We start from the raw sequence: 20,188 nt of genomic DNA, 5'->3' as shown, positions 1-20,188 counted from the left end.
AACTTGAAGTATACTTATTTTTGGTAAGGGTAAACATGGCCATAATACTGCATGTAATATCATTTTAAATTGCACTTTAAGAATTTATTACAGAACTGAACCATCATTGCCTCTTCCCATCCACGTGTTGATGACCTGAGTATATTCATGAAGTGTTAAAGTTTTAAAAATGTAAATTCACACTGAGCTTTGTTCCTTGTTCCTTGTTCCTTGTTCCACATGTTTTCCTTGTTACCTTATTAGTCTGTGTATAAATAACTCTTGTTTTTCCATTGTCTTTGTCTAGCTTTTCTCACTGAAACCACTGTTGGTAAGTTTGCTCATGTTTAGTTCATGTTCCAAGCAGGGCTCTGAACCAGTTCAAGGAACGAAAACCGGATATAAATAAAATTTTTAGAGGAACAGAACCAGAAACAGAAACAAAATCAAATTTTATAGTTCCGAACAAAATCGAAAATTTTAAATTGCCATTAACCAGTTAATAACGTTATTTTATCGTTCCATTTAATATTTGAAATTTACCGTCAACCAATCACGAATTCCAGTAGTACGGCCTGTAAAAATGTGACGCTGATGCATCCAGCCAGTGAAATGCCCACGAAGTCGCAATGGCAATGCACCTGCGTTAGTTTATCCGAGGACAGTGTAAGATGGATTCAACAGATCACACGCACATGCATCGCTTCGGTGAACAGAGAAAAACAACAGGGATAAAACAACTGTCTTACATAAAAAGGAATATATAGGCATATACACACACTATATTTCACTTATATCATTGACAGATTAACAAAAATAAATAAATAAAAATAAATCTCTGCGTTACAGTTCCAAAGATCTCGCAAAGGAAAACGGGACGAAAGAAAGTAGTTTTCTTCATTTTAAAAGTTCTATTTATTTTAAAGTTTTATTTATGCCATGGTCTGTCTGAATACTTGATTCTGATTGGCTGGCAGGTGTTAAATTTGTTTAACTGTACAAGTAGTTCCAGGTCAGTTTAATCTATATTAATGCACTTCCTGTAAACATTGGTAACCCTAGTAACATCTTACAAGTTGTAACTGATGAAAATAACCATCATTTTTATCATTCCGGTCAAATATTGCAACGCAAATATTATTAACATATTTAATATGTGAATGCTGGCAAATGACCATGGAATAAGCGGGATAATCAATGGCTAGCTGTGCATTAAACGATTTGAATGCACTTCGCGGAGGCAACCACTCTCCGCTGCGTGTTGGGTGGTTCTTCACCTCCACGTCATGCATTCAAATCGTTTAATGCACAGCTAGCCATTGATTATCCCTTACTTATTTTGCAAAAGCTAGACAGTTTTGAATGATGTCTTGCTTCTATCTGTATAACCAACCAGTGTTGGTATGATATTGCACCGGTGCCTCACATGCACACAGACACATATTTTTGCAACATTGCAGCCTGTTCATTAAATACAAAATACAAAATAAAATACAGTTAAAGAAACATATAAAAAGTTACACTGCTCCGTTGTACAATCTGTTGTGTTCAGTCAGAACGCATAGTCTTAACTTTAGAGGATTTGTTGTGGAGAGAAACTAATAACTACTGTATTTATAATGTTTGTAATCATTTGCTTTAGCCTACCGGCATTTTAGCCAACATTAATTCTGAATGTAATAGGGCTAATAAAATTGATGTGAACCTATACACAACTTTTTTTTTTTTTTTTTATTCTTAAAACACAATCTTAAGTAGCATTTTTTTTTACGATGCAGCAAACATTTTAAATATCTTAAAAAATATTGTGTTTATAGATTTTTTATTTTGTTTAGCAGCCTACATTTGGCCAAAATCTAGAAAAGATGATGATGTGGTTATAGCCAAAGAAAACTTTTTTTTTAAAATAACGTTAACTGGTATTCCTTCTACTCTAACCGTTTTTTCGGAACTGTATTAATACAGAGGAATGCAGGAACAGAAACTTTTAAAATATCGATTGCTCGGAGTCAACCGATTGTTTTGTTGTTGTTGTTGTTGTTGTTGTTTATGTTGTTGTTTTAAGCCCTGGTTCTAAGTCAAGTGTAGTCAAGCCAAGCCTTTGTTTGTTGTGTATTTATGTTAGTTCACATTTGTTAATAAAATCAGTGGACTTTCTTACAGTCATCACTGTAGATTGTTTCTACTGGGACTCTTGGTACTTGGGTTGAAGTTCTTATTAGGCACATCTGGCAAGATTTAGTGTTGATTTCTCTTTATTCTGAGGACAAACACAAGAGAGAATTTCAAATGTTGTAATAAAGAGGAGGATATGGGATCATTGTGCTGAAGGTTAACAAGGTTTTCTGGACAAAACCAATAAAGAATCAGCGATCAGTGGAGAGAAACACAAGTATGTTTGAGAGGTTTGTTTCAGAACAGACAGCACGTGTTTGTGATTATTGTGGTTATTTCTTGTTGAAACAATCATTCAGAAAGTGAAAGTAAAGTTTAGATGCTGGAGCTCAAACGGTGAATATGGATTCATCTGTAGAAGAACTTTATTGTCCTGTTTGCTATGAAACCTTCAAGGCTCCTGTTATTTTATCATGTAGTCACAGTTTCTGTAAAGAGTGTCTTCAACAGTTCTGGAAAACCAAGAAAACTCGGGAGTGTCCTGTCTGCAGGAGAAAATCCTCAAGAGATGACCCTCCCTGTAACCTTGTGCTAAAAAACTTGTGTGAGTCGATCCCGAAGGAAAGATATCAGACTAAGAGACATTTATCAGGGACTGAGGAGGTCTGTAGTTTACATGGTGAGAAACTCAAACTCTTCTGTCTGGAGGACAAAGAGCCTGCGTGTGTAGTGTGCTTTACATCACAGAAACACATTAATCACACAGTCAGACCCATTAGTGAAGTTGTTTCATCATATAAGGTAAGAAAATATCATGGGTTTGATTGTCTTTGTGTCTAAACTGGCTCTCAACTTTTCAGTCATTTGAGATACATACACTGTATACACACAAATACAGTATGTACAAAACACACCAAACCTGTTTCAGATAGATTTCTCATGCTTACTCGAGAAACAAACTTGCTATAAAGAAAACATAACATGTTTTTAAACAATATTTGTTCACACTGTCTCTCCCATACAATATAAATGCAATTGTATTTTCACTTTGTTCAATTCTAGGATGAGCTCAGTACAGAACTCAAGTCCTTACAAACGAAGCTGATACACAGAGAGAATGTTAAAGAAGAGTGTGTAAAGACACTTCTCCAAATCAAGGTGAGCAGTTCTGATGAACACCAAACTGAGTTTCACAGAATCTCATTTCAATATTTCAAATCAGCTGTGATCCATCAGCCATGATAAACATGATAATCAATTTCTAAGGCTGTGTACAAAATACTTTGTGTACTTTGTGTTTCTGTATTTTGTGTGAATGTAACTGTATTAAGGATTCAAATACAGAACTGACAACCACGATCTGCTGCTATGTGAACGTGGCCAAAGAGCAGCAGTAACTTTTTTTTAACTTGTCACAACTTGTCTAAATATGTTCACCTAGGTCCATTTATATACATAATAAGAATAAACTTTCAATTAAATTGCACCTTGGTAAGATATAAGTTATCGTGTGCCATTAGATACTAGAGTAAGTTGAAACCCAATACTTGCATTTAAAAGTGTAATACAGCATTTCTCTCTCTCTCTCTCTCTCTCTCTCTCTTTGTCTCTCTCAAAAAAAGAAAAAAGAAAAATCTGGGTGTGGCTATTTGTAATTTTAATGTATCTGGCTTCTTGTGTCGTCTTGTTTGCTGCTTGTCTTTGTCTTTACTGCACTTTGTTATTCGTCCTGTTATTTCCCCATGGCAGCTAATAAATCAGAAGTCTCGCACATTCAAAGAAAACAGCTTTGAATGTCCGTGTTGAAGAAAAGGTGGATAGCCTAGATAGTCTGAGCCACAAATGATCCATTAATACCCTTTGAGGCCGCATTTAAATGAGTCTTCAAAATGGGACAGCATTTACTGCGCCCCTGTTACGCATTCAGCCTTGGATGCAGCAGCAGAATTGGGACACAAATCGTCACCTTGGAATTATAAGGTTCTGTCTGCATTCTGAGGAGTTTTGAGATTGGTCTTCAAAGTTTATGCATTCCATATAGCAAAAATTATATGGGGAACAAGTTTCCTTAAAACATGAAAATGACAGAGACCCTAAATGTATTCTAAATGTACAATATCAAAATCCTCTCAAATTTGTAAATGGGGATTTCCGGAATGGGTCAAATGCAGATAGAACCTTCCAATTCTAAAAAAAAAAAAAACACCTTTTGCTACAAATTAGTGTTGTAACAATGTGTTGGCATGCATGAGAAATTTAAATTGAATGTTTTTTTTATGACATTTATTTCATATTTTAAATGAATATTTTTTTTTCTTGTTCATGTTAAGCATAAAAGGCAGTGATAAATATTTTGCCTAGTGCAGATGTTAAATTTAGACAGGAATATGGTGGTTAATTTAACATGAATCACCAAAACTATTCAACAAATCTTTTTTACCAAAAAAAAATGTTTCACTGACTATATATAATTAAAAATATTTAACATTTAAAATATTTAAATTACCTCAACCATGCAACAACTCAGTTTTTATAAACAATTTAAAATGTAACATTTCATCTCACTTAATGTAGTATACACTTTAATCCAGTGTGCCATAGTGTAGAGCTTTATAGCTACATAGTACATACAGCTCAGTACAAGTACACAGGATGGATCAAGGTTAAAACTAGGGTGACCAAACGTGACATTTTCCCAGGACACATCCTGGCCAGGATTTCTATATTGCCTAAAATATCCAGGTTTTGGCTTTGGTTTCCTGTTTTCATACTTATTGAAGGTAATGATCGTTTGACCAATAACATGCAGACATTGTACGTAATCAACCAGTCGTGGTGCGTGAGAAGGTGGGATCTACAAAGAATGGTCAAAGCAATCCAAATACGTATACATATTAGTGTTTGACTAATATATGAAGCAGCACTGAGCATACCGATATGACATCAAAGTAACGTGAGAGCGATTCAAAAGCACAAGAAGCCGTCTTCTCTCTAGAGCTCTCACGGTACTTTGTCATACAACAATTGGTCTGCGCAGTACAAACAAAGCCAAAACTTGGATATTTTAGGCAATATAGAAATCCTGGACAGGATGTGTCCTGGGAAAATGGCACGTTTGGTCACCCTATTAAAACATAACCTAATACAGTATAAACATAACTTTCCCTCGTATGACAGTGACGTGACTGGAATAAAGCAAGTAGACTACAAAACCTGGACCTATCCTCTGTATAGATGACTAAATGACTCAAGATGGCGGCGCGTCCACACGCAGCGGCTTCTCTCTGTCCCGACAGAACGGTGTTATCGTGTTTTTTGTCTTGTGAGTCGCAGTGTTTTTGTACGTTGTCATCGCGTCTATCGCGCATACAGTCGTGAGTTTCTGCTGGATGTCTGCAGAGCCGCATTTTTAGAGTTAAACTCCGCGCATGCGGAACAGCTGCGAGATCTCGGACTGCTCTGGAGGCCTACATCATCACCCACCCCCACTGCTGCATCTCGCCCACAGTGGAGGCACCACAAGCGGCGTGAGAGGAAGCAGAAGAGGGGTAAGCGCGGAGGTATCCGGGCTAGGCTAACGGCTAACCCACACAAGGCATCTATCCCCACCATCGTACTGGCTAACGTACATTCTTTGGACAATAAACTGGACTACATCCGATTACTACGTTCAACTCAAAGGACTGAAAGAGACTGTTGTGTTTTTGTATTCACAGAAACATGGCTCAGCGACAGCGTCGCCAAACAGCACAAAACAGCACCACTGCACAGAAGACTCCACCTCCTCCCGGCGACCAGGTGATGATGCTGACCCCAGACAGCGTGAGGAGATCCTTCAGCAGGATCAATGCATGCAAAGCTCCGGGTCCTGACAACATTCCTGGGCGTGTACTGAAAGACTGTGCAGCAGAACTCACTGATGTCATCACAGACATTTTCAACATCTCACTTAGTCAGGCTGTTGTCCCCACATGCTTCAAAGCTACCACCATCATTCCAGTCCCGAAGAAGCCATCGCCATCCTGCTTCAATGACTACCGTCCTGTTGCACTTACTCCCATCCTCATGAAGTGCTTCGAACGGCTAGTCATGCACCACATCAAGTCTGCCCTCCCCCCCTCCTGGGACCCTTCCAGTTTGCATATCGGTCCAAACCGGTCGACCGATGACGCCATCTCAACTACCCTCCACTCAGCACTCACACATCTAGAGAAAAAAGACTCATACGTCAGAATGCTGTTCATAGACTTCAGTTCAGCATTCAACACAATCAACCCTCAACAGCTCATTCACAAACTGGTCGAGCTGGGGCTCAACACTTCTCTGTGCAACTGGCTGTTGGACTTTCTGACTGGAAGACCTCAGGCAGTACGTGTCGGCAGCAACACATCCAGCACCATCACACTGAACACTGGGGCCCCCCAAGGATGTGTGCTGAGCCCCCTCCTCTTCACTCTGCTGACCCATGACTGCACACCGTCACACAACCCCAACCTCTTCATTAAGTTTGCGGATGACACGACTGTGGTGGGTCTCATTAGCAACAGAGATGAGACAAACTACAGGAGCGAGGTGAGCCGCCTGGCCGGGTGGTGCAGTGACAAAACAATCTCTCTCTGAACGTGGAGAAGACGAAGGAGATTGTTGTTGACTTCAGGAGAGCGCACACTCAGCATGTTCCTCTGACCATCAACGGTGCGACTGTGGAGAGAGAGTGAGCAGCACCAAGTTCCTGGGTGTGCACATCACAGAGGACCTCTCCTGGACCGACAACACTGCAGCACTGGCCAAGAAATCACAGCAGCGTCTCTACTTCTTCCACAAACTGAGGAGAGCCAGAGCCCCACCCCCCATCATGTACACCTTCTACAGAGGCACCATCGAGAGCATCCTGACTAGCTGCATCACTGTGTGGTATGGCGCCTGCAACGCGTCCTGCCGGAAAACTCTGCAACGCATAGTGAGAGCAGCTGAGAAGATCATTGGTGTCTCTCTCCCCTCCCTCCAGGACATTTATGGAAGCCATCTCACTCGCAAAGCCCTCTGCATTGCAGGTGATCCCACTCACCCGTCATACAGCTTCTTCAGTCTGCTGCCATCAGGGAGGAGACTGCGGAGTCTCCAGGCCAGGACCAGCAGACTGAAGGACAGCTTCATCCATCAGGCTGTCAGGAAGCTGAACTCGCTCCCGAACTTGCCCCCCCGTCCCTCTTCTGCCCCAGGCACCACTGAACTATGAACCCCCCCCAATGATCCCACATCTCCAGGTCCTTCCACCCCCCCTCCCTCTAACATACGATGACATGCACCAGTCACTTTGTGCAGCATTGGTCTGCTCACTACCTCATTCACCATGGAACTGACGTCATTCTACCACCACCTCATCAATCAGTTTAAATAAAATAACTGCTCTTAAGCCCTTTGTCACTTTAATCAGACTGAATAAGCTATTTTTTATGCACTAAAAATCTTTTTATCTGCACTGTTTGTTCACTGGTTTGCACTCTATCTGGCCATGTGCCTTGCGCTGCTTTTATTTAACCTTATTTTATTTTTTTCTATTATGTCTTTTTTACATTCCCTTATTGTATAGTTTTATCTTATATTTTATATTTGATCTAGATTTTTAGGCTATACTGTTAGTGTTATCTGTATGCACCGGGGGTCTGAGAGTAACGCAATTTCGATTCTCTGTATGTATGTACTGTACATGTGGAAGAATTGACAATAAAGCAGACTTGACTTGACTTGACTTGAATAGCACTGCTGGTTAGCGTGGTGTCTAACTGAAAATAACTCAGCAATAGCTACAGCAAAACACACAAAAAGACTGTAATTCCCTGAAATTTGGGCTTCTGTCATTGACAACATCATAAATAAAATAGTCAATCATGAGTATTCTAATAAACATTGATAGTGTGAAATTATTTAGTCTTCTCTTCACTGATTTAGCGTTTATCTGTGCTCTCTTCCGCTATCACAGCACAGTTCGGTGACATAACAAAGAAAGCTGATCCTGATTGGAACTTCTGATTGAATCACAATTACAGAACCTCACACACAGATAGAACCTTATTAAACCAAATAAAAAACCAACTTTATATATAAAAAAAATCCCAAAACTAAAAAAAACACAAAAAAAGTAGACAACTTAAAAAAGAAACATCACATAATGTAAATAATAGGGATGGGACGATACACTTAAACTCACGATACGATGCACCTCGATATGCCAGGGTCACAATACGATACGTCACGATACGATATCAAAAAAGAAAAAAAAAAGAAGAAAATATTACTGTATAACAACTTATTTATTTTTGTTTCAGCTGCACACAGGGAAACACAAGGCCTAACTGGCCAAACACAAACAAGAACACTCCCTTAGTGCTGCTCTAATCCTAGGTTAAGTTATCTCAGGACTGGTTCTTCTTCAAAAAAACTAACATATCAACATGTTCTGGTGTAATCAGTGATCTTTGAGCAGACACAATGTCTCCTGCTGTGGAAAAGACACGCTCACTGGGCACTGACGTAGCAGGAATGCAAAGGTAGGCTTTGGCCAGGGGTCAAGTATGGGGTAAGCATATGCATTAACTTTCCACCACTCAAGTGGACTACTGTTGAGTGGGATAGGAATCCCATTTCTGTAGGAGAGTATCTCCATTTCAATCCCTCTGCTGGACTGCACTGTCTCAACAGCAGTAGTGTAGGAGCTCCCAAGGAGATCTTCTAACGCTGTCTTTTTTGGTGGGGGAGGCTGTGTCACGTCCTGCATCTGCCTTTCTCCCTCCACTGGCTCTTCCTGGCTCTGCTCTGCTCCCTGTGCTGCCTCAACCATGACCCTGGCCTGCTCTGCTGCTGCCCCTGATATTGAAGCACTGGCCCTAGTGGTTCTTTCATCTATGTCACTGGTCTGAAAAAAAATAAAATAAAACTAGCTCATACATTTCTGTCTTTCAATCCTTCACTCCCTCCCTCTCTCACAGACACACGCACACAGAGACTCTCTCTCTCTCTCTCTCTCATCGACTAATAAAAAAAACAATATGAGAAATAAGTTTTCGGGCTCTGGCCTACACATACAGAGTTACACACACGCGCAGGGCACCTCATTTTTTTTTTTCAATAAAAGTTAGCCTACCTGGTTGCGCTGCTCATGAAGTGCTGAAGCTTTTTCACGTATTCGGGCATAGACGGACTCGCGTTGTTCATCATTCAGATGGGACAGGCTTCGGAATCGTGGGTCAAGCGCAGTGCACTCCTGCAGCATGTCATTGCAGTCCCCCGAGTACCGGTCCGAGATGTCGAGTAGAATGGCGCTTTTCATGTTGGCGATGGTCTGTGTGTCATTTTCGTCTGGTGACATGCTTTGCTCGATCATGAACTTCAGTGGGATTATCAGTGAAACAGTGGGCTCTTTTTCATCACAGACAACTGTTGTGGCTGTCTTCAGTGGCTTAAGCAGTTTCACTATGTCCTCGACATCTGATATATCACTGTTATCCAGAGTGTCAATTTCTCTCGCATTCCTTCGGATTCCTGGGCAGCTCAGCGCAGCTGAGACAGCTGCTTGTTGCTCCAGGTAGCGCGCCAGCATGTCGCATGTGCTATTCCACCTGGTTTGGACATCAGTGATAAGTTTATGCCGAGGCAGCTCTAACTGGGTTTGCTTGTTGGTCAGGACGGCGGTGGCCGTGGTGCTCTTGTGAAAAAATGTAGTTATTCTTCGCACACGACCAAGAAGGCGCGCAACGCGGGATACAGCCAAGCCTCGCTTACTGGCCAGATTCACAACATGCGCTAAGCACTTGATGTGGGGGTGGAGACCGCTCTCTCTCACAGCAATGTCCATGTTGCTCGCGTTGTCTGTGACACAAGCAATGGTTGTTTGTGGCCTCGTTAGCTCCCACTCACTCAGTGCATTTCTCAACACGTGAGCTATGTTAACACCAGTATGACTTTCACTTAGCTCACGAGTTTGCAACACAGAGCTTTTTCTCTCCCATTTCTCGTTGATGACTTCTGCCGTGATGGTTATATAACTCTGTGTTGCACGCGAGGTCCAGCTGTCGGTGGTCAGGGCGACACAGTCGGCATTTTTTAGATACTCTTTCACGCTTTGTTTGGTTTCATTGTAAATTTCCGGGATTACCTTCTCTGAAAAATGTCCTCGACATGGCATCTTAAACTTGGGCTCCAGCACATTGAACATTTGGATGAATTTTCTGTTCTCTACCATGTTAAATGGAGCCATATAGTCCGCTATGAATTCGCCAATGAGCCTGGTTATCTGTTTTGCACGCGGACTTGATGGAGGTAGAGTTGGTGTCAGCGCTTGTTTCATGGTCAGCTGTCCCTTCGGTAGGCTCGTTTTCTCCGGGGCCGTCTTCACATTTTTATGGTGACGTTGAAGGTGGTGGTTCATGTTTGATGTGTTGGATGTGGTGTACGGAATGACAGCATGGCATAGCTTACACACAGTCTTAGTCTTGTCAGTTACTCTATTGCCGTCTTTGTCTTTTTTAATGAGAAAGCCAAAACACTGCCAGACATATGACTTGTATCCAGGCGGAGCGTCCTCAATTTTGACCTCATTTGACTCCATGGTCGGCTGTTTGGGGCAAGGCAGTTGGTGCTAATGTTAATAATATTTGTTAGCTCGCTGCAGTGTTGTTATTGCAACATGCGCTGTCTTGACGTTACGACGTACCGCACCGTTCCCCGGATATAATTTTTTTTTTCATTTAGTTTTTTTACCCTGCCACCATAGACTGTATGTCTGCCCCAATATACATACACACAAATATAATACACTAAATTATTTATATACTACGCAAATCATGCAGCAGTGCCATCTATCTTTATTTCGCGATCCATTTTTTTTTCGACCTCGATGCGTTTCGTCACGTTTTGTATCGCGATATTTTGTAAATCTATGCAACAAACCACACATAGTAAATAAGTTGTCACAGAATATGAATATTTGAATAACTCAATATTGACAAAAATGTCAGATAGAACCTTATAATTCCAAGGTGACAAAATATTGTGAAAATAATTCTACTGTAACAGGACTGAGCATGACAGTGGGGATAAGATCCAAATGTGAGTTTTACTGTACAGACTATGGTCAAGACAGGCAGGGTCGAACACCAGCAAACAATTATATCCAGGCCAAGGCAAAAGAGTAATCCAAAACACAGGCAGCAAACAATCATAAAACAAGGAAACAGTCCAAGGTCCAAAAACAAGGCAGGAACAAGGCAAGGCAAAAATGCTCAGTAGTGTCCGTTAACACTTAAAATGTGTGGTATTGCACAATTCTTCAATAAATAATATTCATTTCAGTATGAATTGGCAGTTGACAGCTCTCCCTGCATGGCATCTTTTCAAACCTTCTCACACAATAAAATACACAACTTTATGTTACAGAATTTTTTTTTTTTATTATGCATAGTAATTATGAAAACACTACTACTTTTATCATTTTTTCCAGGGGCGTAGCCATCATTTTTGAAGTGAGAGGGACATAAATGTAAAAATAAATAAATACAAAAATAAAACTTTTTTTTTTCCTGACTTTTGTCTAATTGACTGGCTTTGTTTTTTTATTATCTCTTTTAGTTGGCTAAGAAATCAAATACACTGCTAGAAAATAAGCAATAGTTTTGTAAGGTCCACGCACTTGGTCCAAGGAAGGTATCCAAAGGTGGCTGAATCTTCCTGCATGTTCTGTCTTTTCAGTGTGCAGTTATTTAATTTAAGTTAAATTCTAATGTGACAAATTTAGGTTGAAAGGCAAATGTGGCTGTTTGTCCATTTCTAATTATTATTCTTATGACATTTGATTATTATAGTTAAATCTTTCCTTTATATTTACTTGTTCATTAGAAATCTATGTTGCTCAGAGTGTATCACATCAGCCATTTTATGTGTACTTTACGATCACAACTCTCCAGTCTGATCATTAGAGGTTATGACTAAATATTCAATAGACAGCCTCATGCTTGTCATTCTTTAAATAGTGGCTCTATATTTAGCCCACTACAGTCACCTATGTAACAACTTAGTTAATCTACTTGAGAAAATATTTTCAGAGTAAGTCAGAATTAATACAAATGTAACAATTTATTGTCAGTCAGGTAAATATGAATTATGCCAATTACATAGCCAATTGAGAGTTATCACATCACATCAAATCAAAACAATACAAAACATAAAATTCTCAAAGATAAATCTAAGAATAAAGATGCATACCTGACTCAAGGAAACTACATAGTATGGAGTGAATGGACACACTTGACAGTACGGGCTCCATCTGGCTTACAGAAGGACCCTGATCCTCTTGCAACATTTCTTTAAATACCCAGACCAAGACAAACTTCCCCCGAAATGTAGACAGGAACTAACAATTGACCTATCGATAAGCCCCTCCCCTCGAATGCAGATGAGCCAATGGCAGTCGAGTATCAGTTGCATGGGGACCAGAACTCTAACATCTTCAGGTTTCAGCACCATAGAGAAACACTGGAAGATCCGAAGCTTTCATCGGTTTGATGGTGTTTATACTACAAAAATGGAAATACTATGTGCCTGGGCTACTTGTACCACTGATTCCAGGTATCATGAGAGGATGGGCAATATTATTTATTTCATTACATTTCTTAAACCCAACCAAAAGAGACCAACAATGTCCCTAAGCATTCAACTGTAAATTCAGTTACAGTTTTCATCTGCTCAAACAGGATGTTAATGTCATTTTGTGCTTTAGCATGGTATCTCTGGCTAAAACTAGCTAACGTTAAAGTTAGTGGGTCTATGCTTACATACAGTACAAACATAAATAACAAACTGTTCTCCCGTCATGTACATTGTAGGTCAAAAACACCTAAATGAAGGTCTACATATAAGTGCCTCGCAATATTAAACTGGTTAAATGTAAATTAATTCAATCTAACACTGTGGTACATGAACAGTGTTGATCCTGGATGTTGTCATTGCAATCCTAACGACCATAACATGAGGCTTCTCCCGTTTCACATTGTGATCTGTATTTTTACATATTTATTTTAAAACCTCTTATATATCCCTCCATGGCATATTTAAGTCCCACTTGACCAGTGCTCTATCTGTGTCCAAAATTTATCGAAAACATCTTGGGACAAGGTTTTCACACTGACAGCTGTCATTGTAAGACAGTAGCAACTATGTTTGTTTGGCAGAGTGAGCAACAGTAACTAAGAGGGCAGGGCATACCAAAAGGTCAATTGGAATTTGCATTGATCAAGTAGAGTTTTGGGACAGAAGGTAATTTGCATGATAGACACTGGGAAATGGCACACCCTCTACAGTAAGTAAAATATCTCTAAACTGGTAGGATCTGTATTACCTTTTAGTCTACTTCTTGTTGAGATCAGTCGCAGAGAGACAATTCAAATGATTCTAAACATGGCTGTAAATATCTCTCGTATTCATGTAGAATATTATATTATACTATTGACCATTCTGAGTGATCTAAGTGCAGGGAGGATTGGTAAGGGGAAGGAAGGGGATGAGGAGGAACTCATGCATAGATGAGAGAGAGGTTTCCCACATTTTCTTTCAGTGAGATGTGGAAACAGATGTCATTTCCAGTGATATCTTTTGACTTGATTGCACAGATACTATTTAAACTGAACTGAGCTGGATGATGACATCACTGAATTCAATGATGAACTGCCTTTAACTGAAAAAGGAGTGTTTACTATTGACCTTTTGCATTATTGATACACTATTTTCCTAATTAATGCTGTACAGTTGCTTTAACACAATCTGTATTGTTAAAAGCACTATATAAATAAAGGTGACTTGACTTATGTACTGTAATAAATGTTATGTTAGTTAGCACTGCATCAATCATACTTTATTTATTACCTCACCTGGAAATTACTTGAAATTACCTTTTTTTAACTGCAGCAATAGCGGGACACCTTTGTCCATTTTAGGGATTTCCTATACTTCATAAGTAATTTGGAGTGACTATTTACACTAAGTGAAAATAGCCCACTTTGTTGGCAGAAGCTATTTACACTAACTCCGCCCACCAACATGTGATTGGGCTAGTCAACACTACAAAAGAAGCTTGTCAAACATCAGTTTCAGTGGCAATAGATAGTAAAGCATGTGTTTTTGATGCAATCGACCAGGGTTCAAACTCGCCTTTTGCCAAACTTTTTTTTTTTTCACATCGGAAATTCGATAAAAATGGAGGAAATAATCAAAAAGTTGAAAATAAAGTATAAGGTAGGGTTAGGGTTGGTGTAGGGAGGGCTTTATTGTCCCAATAAGGGGGCATTGATTTATGAATTTGAATTAAAATGATAATTTACACTCAGTAAGTTATAACTGTGTACTGTTTTATAATGTAGCTACTACAATACCGAGGTGCAAATAATTGCCACTATTTGCAGCAAGTAGTATAAATAGCAGAAAATCCTAATATTTTAACATAGTTTGAATAGAATCTATTACTGTTTGCACTAGAGGCCTGCATTTCAGCCTGGAACCCAACTTTTTTTTACGCCTCTCAGGCCAGGCTTCGGGCCAATTTTCGTGTGTTAGTTCAGATGCAGGCCAGGCCTCAGGCCTGTTTTAGGCTTCTCTTGATTTTTGTATTTTAGACATTCATCAATTAGTGATTTAAAAAAAAAAGTAAAAAAAAAAAATGCTGTGCTAGTGGAAACAACACGAGACTGTGCTACCGCGACTGTCAAGAGTGGCTCGACGGTGTTTAGTGTCCCGTAGCAGCAGCAGCATGCGTGCCGTCAGCACAGCTGAACAGTTCTGCATTCAAATACACGCAATAGGCTAAAGCTTGCTGCAAAGCCCCAGCAAAAGTAATTACTATGAATGTGTCAGGGGGAAATAGTACAGAGATATTTGAATTTACTAATAATCTAGTGTTTTCTGAGTCTGTGTTGCTAAGATGAAGATGACGATCCTGACTCGTCATCTCCTCATTAGACGCACCTTTAGAGAGAAGTGCATCTTTATGGATTATGATCATAATGAAAGAGTTTTTGTTTTTGATTTGTTTTATTTTGTTAAGTGGTAATTTAAAGCTTTCTATAGATTTATTTATCATGACTGTGAGGCATGTATTCGTTGAGTTTCGATTCATTTTTGTGAAATGATCCTGCTCAAGACCGAGATGGCAGAAAGCGCATTATGTTTGTTTTCTTTATTTTATAAAAGCACAACTTTTTGTTGATATTATGAGTGCACACAAATACAACTAGACCCTTTAGAGTTCCGCATGTTGTATTACTCCTACCTTTTTGAGCAAAAATGACAGCGTAGGCTATTTTAAGTTGTTTCCACTGAAAAAAAAAAAAAAAAAAAAAAAAAAATAATGCAAGTGATTGCACTGGCGCCCCCATGTCCTGCAAATCGCACTTTAGGTTCCACTCTCCACACAAACTTGGATGTAGCGCAGATTTATTATAGTGCAGGTTTAACATTTAAACATTTATTATATGCTTGAACTGTTTTAGTATATCAAAATTTTATTTTAGGCAAGTTGTGATGATTTAAGAAGGTTAAATTGATCAAACATAGGCTATGATCAGCTCACTGTCTGCTGCAGGATGCTTGGTCGTTACTTTAAAAAAGAAAAACTTATATTTAACGAACGAAAAATGCTCCAAACATTTTTCTAAATTAACTTAATATAAAAAAAATAAATAAATAACAAAACGAAATAAAGTATAATCATTTTGCCATTACATACAAAACGGAACTATTTTAATAGCTGAAACATATAAGCCATTTTGGGAGAAGGGGGGAAAAAGACGGGCTCGGGCCGGTAATTCTGATAAGCTGTCAGACAAGGGCCAGGCTAGGGCCTGAGCATCTCGGGTCAGGGCCGGGCTAAAGCCTAAATTTGAGGCCCGTGCAGGGCATCATTGAATCATTCATGTCCCCCACGTCCCCCGAGTATTCTACACCCATGATTACTTCAATGTTTAAACCGTAACTTTGAGCAGAGAGCTTATACAACTGCATATGACAAAGCTATAAAGTCATTGATGATTGTTTTGAATGAAGCATCTCTAATGTTTTGTTATAAAGATTCACAACCAAAAACGATGAACAGAACTTATTTAAGCATTTAATTGCAACACATTTACTGTAGGCTTTTAGACTGAAAAAAAAAGAACATTCTCCATGCAAAGATAACTGAAGTGAATGTGATTTGATTTCAGACTCAAGCTAAGCACACAGAGCGACAGATTAAACAGCAGTTTGAGAAGCTTCATCAGTTTCTCAGAGATGAAGAAGAAACTACAATCACTGCACTGAGAGAGGAAGAGGAGCAGAAGAAGCAGTTGATGAAGGAGAAGCTGGAGGAGATGAACAGATGCATCTCCGCTCTTTCAAACACAATCAAAGACACGGAGGAGATGATGAAAGCCAGTGATGTCTGCTTTCTGAAGGTCCGATTCAGATCATTGATTGATTGATTGATTCATGGATGATTGATCGAGTTCTTGATGATCATTGGTGTGTTTTTTCTGCAGGACTTTCCAGTCTCAATGCAAAGGTGAGTGATCTGCTGGTGTCTCTGGTCTCTTTGCTTCTGATCCAAAGCCACTGCATTTCTGACTCCTGAGTGTTCTTCCAGAGTCCAACTCTCACAGCCGGATCCACAGATGCCTTCTGGAGCTTTGATTCATGTGCCATGTTACTTGGGCAACCTGCTATTCAGAGTCTGGAAGAAGATGCAGGGCATTGTTCAAAACAGTGAGTCTGCAGAAAATCTTGCGGTTAAATTTGTTAAAATAAAAATGACGGATGGAGGAATATTTACATATTTTAGCAGTGCATGCGAATAATCACATGACCCACTACACCTGCTTAAATAAGTAGTGTACAACAGAGTTTACAGTTATTCTCAAGCATTTCTGTCATCTCAAACAGTAGAGCATAGCGGTAGCAGGACCAGGGTCATGGGTCCCAGGGAATGCATAAACTGATAAAATGTAAACCTTTAATGTAATATGTTGTTTTGAATAAAAACTAATACCAAATTTATACATTTAAATGAAATAATATATCCTTTATTTTCCAGGAAATAAACTTTCTGGGATGAAATGATTTTTTTTCTTTTCTTTCATATGTGTTGTTACACCTGGCTCAGAGATGTAACATTAAGGGAGACAACACGGTGGAATAAGTTCAAACATAATATTTATTATAACAGAATTAACCAAAATAACAATCAAAATGTCCATATCAGTAGTGTTAGTCAGTAGGAAATGCAAGTGAAAGGATGCAAAGTGTTTCAGTGTTAGTGGGTGGATGCGAAACAAAACATGTCACACAATTGGAGTGTAGCTCTGGCAAACTGCCCATAGCAACAGCTGAGCAGCGGCCCCAATAAACTCTAAGACCATGTTTAAATAAGAGCTATGACGAGCATCAGGTGCATTCATGTCATGCCCCAATCACAAAACCTGCAACCAAAATGAAACCAAAACACCCAAACCAACACAACTCAATCCTAACAGCGTCCTGTCCAAGATAAGTAGCCATGGTAGTTTTCAAAATGTTACAATAACAAAACAACAACATCATAAAAATACATACTTGAATACATTTAAAATTTTAATCATCCTTTAGCAGCACAAATTAAAGATTTAAAAGTACACATTGACACCAAACTTTGCATCTTCAGTTCATTTTGTAAAGTATTCCAATCACTCCGTGCGGCATACTGAAAAGCTTGTTTCCCTAATTTAGTTCATACAAATTAAACCAAAGAGTATACAAGTTCTGTGAAATTAATTTATAAATGAATGTCCCAATGCTTAAGTGAAGCTTAAGTATTGATAATGAGAACCAATGTCCTTTATTATACAACTCATAATGATGAGTTCTGAAATAGTGTGTAATACTTCATCCCAATAGTAAATACAGTAAGCATTATACAGTGTATACTGTACAGTACAGTATTCATTAAGTAGTCAATTAAGTTCCACTGTGAACACAGTCATATACGCACAATAAAGCAGCATTTGAAAGAATTAACAAAATAGACATAACCATTGTTTTTGGCACAATAAGAGTTATTGTTATTATAAATGTATTTTAATACATTTTATTAAATATGACAAGAGTTATAATATATATACATATATATGGTTGTGTTTTTATTTTATTTATTTATTTTATAAAAAACAGTGATATTTAATATCACTTTAATACATGTAATTTGGAAATACTTTATATTCTGCTCTCAAAATATTAGTTTTACCACAAGGACAGCATGATGCAGAGCAGGAATCATATGAACACTGGTCATCTCAGACACACACTTTTCTGAGATGACTTTAAAGATTGATAAACACATTTGAGGTCCTCAAGTTTAAATGTATTTATACACAAAAATCTTTAGTGATACAATAATTAAAAATAATATGTGTACAGTTTATTATTGATCGATATTTAAAGGTCAGTTTCTTGCTGTTTTCTTTCATCAGCTCCTGTGATTCTGGATCCAAACACTGCTCATCCATGGCACATCCTGTCTGCTGATCTGACCAGTGTAAGAGGCAGCTGGAACTGTCAACCGCTTCCTGATAATCCAGAGAGATTTGACATCTATCCATGTGTTCTTGGTTCAGAAGGCTTTAACTCAGGAACACACTGCTGGGACATTGAGGTTAATGAGTGTCCATACTGGTGTCTTGGAATAACTACTGCATCAAACCAAAGGAAGGGATTTGTTTTCTTTAGGACTGGTGTCTGGAGTGTGCAGCATGGGCTCTTTGAAGCAGCTGGTTTTCCTGTTGAGCAAAGGCTTGAGTGTGTTAGAGTTGATCTAGACTATGACAGAGGAACTGTGTCATTCTCTGATACTGTAACTAACACACATATACATACATTCACAACCACCTTCACTGACACTGTCTTTCCATTCTTCTGTTGTTATGGAACTTTTCCTCTGAGGATCTTACCATACGATAGTTTGTAAATGTTACACCTGTAAGTCTGTATCTTCCTGTGTTCACTGGAAGTGCAGTCAAAAACTCAAGGGGGTGAGGAATGGGTCAATGTTTACAGTCAGAAATAAGAAATGAAGTAAAAACTAAGAACTGTAATAAACTTGCCCTGCAATATAAATAACTGTACCAGCTCCAACTTCATGTTCAACTAGCAGCTGCAACCTGCCATTTCTATTAGAAATATTACTTTTGGACATTCATTTGATACTTGCGGTGGATGTGCTTCATTGCCAAGTCTGCTTCTGCTCAAGGTTTTTCTCTCCTCATGCTGTAATAATAATAATTATTATTTTTTACCTTGTCACTGGGGACTCACATTTAATTTTTTTAAATATGTGACATTAAAACATATATCCCTGTAAAGCTGATTATTTGCTATAAAAAAAGTGCACTTTTATAAGAGAAAATGTTATAAGAAATAATATTTTATTAGATAATAATGAATAAAAATAAATACAAAATATAGCTGCAAGCAGCAATTATAGGGCCAAGCACAGAAGAGGCAAAATGAGAAGCTAAGCATGGCATGTAGCATCAGACCAGCTGTAACAATGAGTAATTAACTGACCATCATCAGTTTGTAGCAGTGAAGGATGAGGTACCATAATGATCACAAGTGCAGTATGGAATACCACAAGGCTCAGTACTAGGACCGCTGCTTTTTACACTTCACGTTACGTTTTGGAAATATCATCAGGAAACATATGTTTATGCTGAGGGAATCTATCAGCTTTATATTTCTTTGCAGCCCAACAAAGCATACTAATTCACAAAAATAATGGAATGCATAGTTGATATAAAAAAAAAAGTAATTTCCTACTGCTAAATTCTAAATTCTAATAAAAAAAGCAAAGGTGTTAATTATCAAACCAAAAACCTCTGCATGTAATAACCTAGAACACTGTCTAACATTTGATGGCTGCTCAGTAAATTTTTTGTCATCAGTTAGAAACCTAGGTGTACTATTTTATAGCATATTTCTTTTGAGAGCCACATTTCTAGCATTTTTAAAACCGCATTTTTTTCCATCTTAAAAATATATATAT

General features: G+C 38.6%; 1 protein-coding gene across 1 annotated transcript; it reads left to right on the top strand.

The window, feature by feature from the left end:
• Positions 1-1,899: 1,899 nt before the first annotated feature.
• LOC122139374 (nuclear factor 7, brain-like) lies at positions 1,900-19,457 on the top strand. Its single transcript, XM_042736257.1, has 6 exons — positions 1,900-2,895; positions 3,157-3,252; positions 16,341-16,571; positions 16,656-16,678; positions 16,760-16,878; positions 18,618-19,457. Exons 1-6 carry the CDS (start codon positions 2,497-2,499, stop codon positions 19,109-19,111), a joined length of 1,362 nt encoding a protein of 453 aa, XP_042592191.1. The 5' UTR covers positions 1,900-2,496; the 3' UTR covers positions 19,112-19,457.
• Positions 19,458-20,188: the final 731 nt, after the last annotated feature.

The sequence above is a fragment of the Cyprinus carpio genome, chromosome B13 (genome assembly GCF_018340385.1).
Source record: "Cyprinus carpio isolate SPL01 chromosome B13, ASM1834038v1, whole genome shotgun sequence".
Taxonomy (NCBI): Eukaryota; Metazoa; Chordata; class Actinopteri; order Cypriniformes; family Cyprinidae; genus Cyprinus; species Cyprinus carpio.
This window is presented reverse-complemented; position numbering and strand designations above follow the sequence as displayed.

Coding starts and splice junctions, on each gene's coding strand:
- LOC122139374 (XM_042736257.1), top strand. CDS start 2,497: ATGGATTCATCTGTAGAAGAACTTTATTGTCCTGTTTGCTATGAAACC. Junction 3,253..16,340: donor AGACACTTCTCCAAATCAAG/GTGAGCAGTTCT, acceptor ATTTGATTTCAG/ACTCAAGCTAAGCACACAGA. Junction 16,572..16,655: donor GTGATGTCTGCTTTCTGAAG/GTCCGATTCAGA, acceptor TTTTTTCTGCAG/GACTTTCCAGTCTCAATGCA.